The 8,670-nt window shown below is 31.5% G+C and overlaps 1 protein-coding gene across 1 annotated transcript; it reads left to right on the plus strand.

The window, feature by feature from the left end:
• The first annotated feature begins 7,131 nt into the window (after positions 1-7,131).
• LOC125845980 (probable WRKY transcription factor 27) lies at positions 7,132-7,764 on the plus strand. Its single transcript, XM_049525455.1, has 2 exons — positions 7,132-7,136; positions 7,332-7,764. Exons 1-2 carry the CDS (start codon positions 7,132-7,134, stop codon positions 7,762-7,764), a joined length of 438 nt encoding a protein of 145 aa, XP_049381412.1.
• The last annotated feature ends 906 nt before the right edge of the window (positions 7,765-8,670 follow it).

An 8,670-nucleotide genomic window follows, 5' to 3' on the forward strand; every position in this document is an offset into this window, starting at 1 on the left:
TTTTTTGTTAGAACTCATATTTAATTATATGTAAAGTATAATATAAAAATAATAATAACACAAAAATTAATGACGAAAAATAAAATATAAATATTATGAAACGAATGTACCAAACGTCTGCGTTAATAGCAAACGTTATAACTGATTCTTGAAGCTTGTAGTTTGTTGTAACTTGTAACTTGTAATTTGGAACTCCAATATTTGATAGCAAATATGAGAATTATATATATTATGATATATAATATGAAAACTTAGAATTGAAATATATGTATTATGATATAATATGAGACTTAAATGGAATAAAATATTGAGACTTAAGATTGAGACTTGAAAAGATATTAAAAATAGATGAGAGAATATATGATTTTGTAAGAAATAATAAGGGATAGAGGGGTATTTATAATATTAAAAGTGGGTTAAAGTGTATTTATAATAACTTGAGGGTTTAAAGTAAATTATTAAAAGTAGGGGTGGTAGGGGGAAAAAATGGTCAAAAGATCCGTTGGAGGGGCCCACTAGCCGTTGCCCAACGGATAGAATTTTAAAAAAAAAATGTTAGGGGACGGGGATCCCGCGAACCGGCCGGTTCATCCGGGCCGGGACCGGGCCGGGTCAATCGGGACCAATGGGTGAACCGGCCCCTGACCGGTCCCCTATCCCGACCCCTCCCAAACCCCCGAAAATGTGCGGGACCGGGTCCGGCGAGCCGATTCTCGGACCGGTTGCGGGCCGGGGCGGGCCGACCCGGTCCCCCTGCCAGTCCTATCAGAAGAATATTGATGCATAATTTTGTATTTGTTTTTTATTTTTAATCTGTTATTGGTTAGAATTTTGTCCAATGATGGACACTTTTGATTAATAAAAGGAAATATAAATAATAAAATGTGAATACAAATTATTTATGAAAATATTGACATTCTGACATTTTAAATAAATATTTTAAGGTATTGTTGTTTTGACTAAATATATTAGGTATTATGACTAGATAACTAATTTTCTCAAAAAAATTACTACCTAGTATCTTTGTCCACTAAAATTTAAGCCTGGGACTAAATGATTCCCACTGTATTAAATCACTAGGCCACAAGCCCACAACCCAGTCCTCTAAATGTTTTTAATAGTATATATTAATAATAAAACAAAATATAACTCATACATTGTTTCTGTTTTACAAGCATGAAAATATAATTATAATTTCATACTTTATTATGAAATACTGCAGAACATATAGTCTTATTAACCTCAAAGAACATATAGTGATTTGTGGGGACCATCCCCTGTGGCATCACCTCAAGAAATAAAATACATGTTACGATTGCGCTACATATACTTGAATCTACCCTTCAAAGAAGAAATCTGACTTTTTTCTATCTTTTTGAACTTTCAAAAACTAGTAGAAAATCAGTCGTCTACGAATATCAAAGTGTTTCAAAGTGATGGTGACAATGAATTTAATAGTTTGGGTTTTGTGAACCACTTAGCTCAAAATGGCAAACAACAAGTTTCTTACACCTGAACATAATGGAGTCGCCGAAAGAAAACATAGACATATTGTTGAAACCGTCATGACTTTGCTTTTTAATGCAAAAGTACCGTTGTTCTTATGGGTTGAAGCCTTTATGACCGTTGTCTTCCTAATTAATAGAATGCCTACAAGTACATTGAATATGAAATCTCCGTTCTCAAAGCTACATGGACACTCACCTAATTATAACTCTCTGAAAGTTTTTGGGTGTCGATGCTTTTCATATCTTAAGGGACAAAATAAAAATAAATTCCAACCAAAAACGTTCCCTTGTGTGTTCATAGGCTACAGTCTAATTCACAAGGGATACAAATGTTATCATCCTCATATAAGAAAGGTTTTTATTTTGAGATATGTTATTTTTGATGAATTGTATTTACCTTATGTGTCTACTAGCTTAGTGTTGATCTCTCTGCAGAATCTTATGCTTCATACTTTACAACCTTTCAAGAAGTTTTGGATACAAACAATCTTCAATGTGAATATACATCTCCTTCCGTTGACTACGCAGAAGGTGCCTTACACCAGCTCTAACAACACCTCATGTATGCATGACATCGATGGAACAACCTGCATCTTTATCTCAATGTGACCAACTTTCTAAATTAAATAATTCTGTGAACTCACAAAATATTGCAGCCCCTAATTCTCCTCATGGAAGCAGCTCTTCCATAATGCAAGCTAGCAACAACAATTCATCAACGCAAGTTGGCAATAGCAACTCATCAAATCTTCACTCATCCAAAGTCCCAGGTATTGACCTCTTTGTGGAACTTCCCTCTTTACCTTGTGTTGCACCTTTACATGAAGTTGATCCTATTGAGCCCATTGCCCCTACATCACCAGATATGCAAATAGAAAATACTCACCCAATGCTCACCCCAGGTAAAACACAAATTTTGCCTAATCTTACCTTTCAATCCTGTAGTTTAACAACTTTCTTACAACTTGATATCTCTGCAGAACCAAAAATAATTAAATCCTCTCTTTCTAAACCACATTGGTTGACTGCTATGAATGAAGAGCTAGCAACCCTGAAATCTAGTGACACATGGATGTTGGTACCTCGACAACCTCAAATGATCATTGTTGGGTCTAGACGGGTGTTCAAAACAAAAGTAAAGTCGGATGGGTCAGTGGAGTCCTTTAAGGCTCGTCTCGTTGCCAAAGGTTATAATCAACTTGCCGGTATCGACTTTGATGTTTTAGTCCCGTTGTCATACTATAACCATTCACATTTTGTTGTCGATCGCAACCACCTTACATTGGGAGATTAACCAGCTAGACGTCAAGAACGCTTTCTTACGTAGTGATCTCAGTTCTAATCTATGTAGGCTTTTGTATTTAACAATATTTCGAGTGTTGCATCGAAGTTGGGAAGTGCATGCGTTTAGTTTCCCTTTTAAATACATTACAAGTTACAACATGGCGGAGCTAAGATTTGTATTAAGGGCTTGCAAAATATAAAGTTAGAACACACAACCTCAAACAATTTTTGTAACCCCTTAACCATTACACTAAACCTTCAACTTGTATTACAAGGTGTTAAGACTTGTATATATATATTTATTAAATCAAATTTTGACGTATATATACAATGTAATTTTCCAACGAAGGGGTGTCGTTTGACATCTCTTGCCCTAGAATAGCTCCGCCCCAGTCTATAACATATATTGTTGCTTCATCAAAGTTATTAACATCTTATGTGATGTGGTCATGTTCCACCAAATATCTTTCTTAGAAAAAATATTGACTATAATTATTGGCCCACTTTGACATTCTTGTAAAGTCAAGGATAAAATTTAGAGTTGTCAAAAAGGGCTGGTCCANCCCCCCCCCCCCCCGCCCTAGCCCTTGGGCGAACTGGCACTTCATTTGGCAGAGCCTAAAAATGCACAACCCAACCTAACCCTAGAAGGGCCGAGGGATGGGGAAAGCTAACCCTTATTTTTTTGTTTTCAAACTTAAAATTATATAATATCAAGAAATTATAAGATTTTCAAATCGAATATGGCAAACAATGGTGTTGTTTCAATAAAACTAGTAAAAAATCTAGTGTTATTAGCACGCATCTTCGATACTAGATGCACGAGATACATGTATCTGGTGTGATGCATTCCAGATAGGCGAGTGAGATAAGAGAGTGACGAGTGAAATGGGAGGAAGGCGAGGGTGCTGGATTTGTCTATGTATCCAAGATATATGTGAATCCACTTGAATAGAGTGTATCTAGAACAAATTAAACTAATTTTGAGTTCATGATCCTGAGATACATGTATCTGGATGTACCAAAATTTAATAAGATTTGTAATTTAACAACATAACATGTATTTAAGTAATTAGCTTATATACTAGTGAGATTGTTGTAAATTACCCTTAAATAAATGTATAACTTACATAAATCATATAGTGTAAAATCTAAATTACTTTCTATCCCTATTATTAATCTAATTACACAAATCCCATTTTTTTTAGGTATTTTGGATACATAATTAAGGATCCGTATACATTATTGTTGATACATTATGTATCAATCTGTTGCACTTATTAAGGAAAAAAAAAGCTGAAAAATCAAATTAAGATCTTATAGTATCCATCTGTTGCACTAATTAAGGGAAAAAAAAATGAAAATCAAATTAAGATCCCATAAATTGTGCTATTCCATTCCAAATTATTGTCAAAAATTCAATCATATAGTGTAACTAACCGAAAAATTCAAAAATTAAATTTCTTCTTCTAGTTCATCATTCTCTATGTTTCATGAAAACTTTTGTCAAAATTTTGGATTAGCGAGGTGAGTTATGAAGGATACAAAAGTGATGGAATTGTTGTTGGACAAACGATTTCTTTTGTGAATCTTTAAGTTCATCAAATATCCTTTCGATTTTGATTCAAGATTGTCAAAAATTTTGAGATTCAAAATTCTTCTCTCAGTTCATTGAAGATCCTTTCAATTTTGATTCAAAATTGTTGAAAATTTTGAGTTTCAAAATTATTCTCCTAGTTCATTGAAGACTTTTCAATTTTGGTTCAAAATTATCGACAATTTTGAGAATATACATCATGAAGATCCTTTCAATTTAAATTAATAAGTGTTGTATTTCTACTAGATACATTAAATAAGAAAGTGTTGCCCATAACATTTTAGGCTTGAGATCAATACATTATTGTTTGGTAATTGTTATGTATCAGATCCATTTAATATAAATTCGAATTTACGTATCATAACTAAAAAATTAGTACATGATACATTATTATTTATGTATCTTATTTTGTTTGAGAAATACTATAATTTAAAATTAAAAAAATACATTATACATGTAATTGTTTCAAATTAGCTTCTTTTTTGTGTGTGTGATACATAACACAAAGATTATGTATCAAGTACAATTATATTGAACATGATAAACACTAATCGAAGATTCAACAAAATTAGAGTTATGTATCAATACCTTAAATATGAACATGATACATTGCATAAAACAAAGGTTATTGTAGCAGTAATGTATCAGATCAATGATAACACTAACAAAGACTAATTTAAGACTCAAAATAAACGAGATACATTAAAAATATGTATCTTTAATAGTGATGGCCGTGCAATGGAAGATCCAACTTTTCTTTTTTTTTGGACGTTTTTCAACAGTAGATACTTTAAAAGAAAATAAATATTTTTCAAAAAAAATTTTCAACGACGATATGATTAACTAAAAAATTGCAAAGGTTCAATAAGATTTCAATGGGGGCAGGGGGTGGAGGTAATTTTATATTTATTTTTTAAGATGAAAAATAAAAATAAAAATTGATGTGATGGAATGAAATCTACCTCTTGAATAATTTGAAATCGTTAATTAGAAATAGAAAAGATTTGAAATTTAAAAATAGATTAATTGATGTAATTATGGAGAGATTTGTGGCGTGAAAAAAGGAAGAAAAATATGAGTATGAGATTTTAAATTAATGTATCCGGAAAAGGGGATGATGGGAGAAAAAGAAGGGAGTTTTGATATTTTTTGAAATGTTAGGGAAAATAAGAAAATATGATAATAAATGGTGTGTAGTTAAGTAATTTTTCCTAAATAAATAGTGTTGGTCCATGGGGCGACCCCGACCCGGCGCCAATCAAGCCTCGAGGGCCAAGCCCTAATTTTAAATGGGTTTGAAAAATCCTATTTCAACCCTACACAATAACAAGTTGGGTTGGATCGATTTTGACGGCTCTAATAAAATTATTGTAAATTTTCTTTTCTTAGGGACCTTTTTTTTTACTATTAAATATTTTTTTAATTGAAAGGATTAAACTTTTATACTATTTGACAAAATGGTACAAGAGATTATCTTTTATTATATGTTAATTATCTTCACCATGAAATGGAAAGGAACATTAAATGTTAATTAAATATGGATGTGCCGGAGTAGGTGGATACCTCTCTGAGTTCCCTATATAATAAGCCAATCTGTTTCGTTTTTCTTCATCTCAGTCTTTGATTATCAATTTTCTATCCCCTAAAAAAAATCAGTTATTTCCTTCATAAATCAACCTCCTTTATTATATTTTTCCTCACTCTTCTCTCACAATTTTTTTTAAAAATAAACACATTAATAAATTCTTAATGATTTTCTTACCCTTATCTCATTTTTTCTGCAGTTAACTAGATCTAAAATGGAGGAAAATAATTGGGATTTAAGCGCTGTGGTAAGAAGTTGTAATAGAAATGGACCTAACAATGTTACAACTCCTAACTTAGGCTTGGTGCCTTTTGAAAATGATGATTGGAATACTTTTGACGAATTATTTTCTACTGACATGCCTAATTTTAATGACTTATCTTAGATTTTCTCTAGATTTTTTAGTTGCTCAGGTCATAATCATGGACCAAAATAATAATCAAGAGACATACTCACATCCCATTCAACCAACTCAAATTAATCAACAAATCATTCTTCCTCCACTACCAACAACAATAACATGTGTGCCAGCATCAACTACGACACCACAAGAATTGATTGATCGAAAACAACAACTCAAAAATTTTGATGACCAGGTCATAATTATGGACCAAAATAATAATCAAGAAATGTACTTACGTCCCCTTCAACAAAATCAATTTAACCAACAAATCTTTCTCCCTTCGTTACCAACAACGATAACATGTATGTCAACAACAACTGCAACACCGCAAGAATTGATCGATCTACAACAACAACCTGAAAAATTAGACGATCAAGTCATAATCATGGACCAAAATAATAACCAGGAGATGTACTTACATCCCATTCAACCAACTGAATTTGGCCAACAATTTTTTCTTCCTCCATTGCCAATAACGACAACGTGTGTTGCAACAACAACTACAACATCACAAAAATCGATTGATTTAAAAAAAACAATTTGTGATGCAGAATCAAGTTTATCCTAATTTCACTATGCCCATGAAGACTCCTCTGATCAAAACTTGTAAAAGGTAACTACTTCCTCTGTTAAATTTTAAGTGTGCGTGTTTATAGTTTTTATTTTAATACTTTTAATTTGAAATCAGAAAAAATTAGTCAACAAGAGTTATCTAAGAAGTGTTGCAAGAGGAATTCACAAATGATAAATGGGCATGGCGTAAGTGTGGTCAGAAGTTAATCAAAGGTTCTCCATTTCCGAGGTTTGCTCTCTTCGTCATTTTTTCATATCGTAGAAAATGTTGTTTAGTACTCAATTTTCATGATAAAAAATAGTAAAAAATATTAATGGTAAATATAGACAAGTGTAATATTTGATCAGTACTAATTATATTTTGTGTATATGATATATCAGAAACTACTTTAAGTGTAGTACATCAAGATTGTGCGAAGCAAAGAAAATAATTGAGAAAAACCCAAAGAATGAGAACTATTTATTGGTGTCTTATTCTGGTGAACACAACCATAAACCTCCTACATATCGTAGATCTCTTGCTTTATATAACAATAGTTCCAAAAACAAACTTCCAAAAAGCATAAATATTGTGCCCAAAGCATTAAACTTGAATGCATCATCGTCCTCGTCCAAGCGTGCTAAGCATTTAAAAGTTGACATTTCTTCAATTAGTCAAACTGCAGCTACACTTGAAATTGAGAGAAATAATAAAATGGTTGATGTTGTCAAAGAGAACAAAGACGATGGTGAAGAGGAAGAGAATGCGTATGGCAATTTTTTCATGGGGTTTGAAGAATTCCAAGAAGTTACTGCTTCCATCTTATGGGAATGAAATGAACAAGAGGAATTGATCTTTTTTTTTCCCTCTCCACCAACTCTATTATGTGCACCTTTTGTCTTCTAGTCATGTTTTTTAAGTTATAAGTGGGGTCAAAATTTAGATTTATTGTTTGTTTTGTTTAACCATGTCATAAAAAATGGTGCTTCTCTAGATAACTAGATATGAATTATTTCCAGTTTCTTCATTTTTATTGTTTTTAATATGAAAATTTGACCCCTCTTGGAAGTTGTTTTATTTTCTTAAATAGTTCTTTCTTTAAGAAAAGTCACCGGTCCCAAAATCTCAGTTTATACATTAAATTATACGAAGTATTAGAATATCACAATTCAATTTCAGAAGCTATATATATATGAGTGTTATTGATGCATGCAGTAACCATTTCGAAGGAATTTTTACACTAAAAAATCAATTGTATGTTCTTGTGGATTACTATTAATTTAAAAGATAGAATCAGTAATTTGTTTTAGTACTTTGTTAAATTATTTTTTGATGGTATAAATTTCTTCTCTATATCATGAATGGTTTATAAATATCTCAACAATCATGTTGATTTTCTTATTTCTGGTTCTTTTTCTTTTGCTAAAGGACACTTTTATAGTCATATTATCTTTGAGCAAGAAACATGTGTCAAATTTGTAATTATAATAAGTATAGGGATTTACGAAATCCTTGTGATCTTTATTGTTGCTAGAAATAGCATTAAATGCAATCTCTACATATAAACTGTTACAAATATTAATTATTAATACAAAAGTTTTACATAATTAATGAAGTAATACATTATTTCAATATTGAACATTGTACTATTGTAGTTCATTTTACTTGGTATATTTACATTATTTTTGGAAAAATTACATAAGTGAATGTCTTTTATTTAATAATTACCACTTTCAAGTA

This window comes from Solanum stenotomum, chromosome 11 (assembly GCF_019186545.1).
Source record: "Solanum stenotomum isolate F172 chromosome 11, ASM1918654v1, whole genome shotgun sequence".
NCBI lineage: Eukaryota > Viridiplantae > Streptophyta > Magnoliopsida > Solanales > Solanaceae > Solanum > Solanum stenotomum.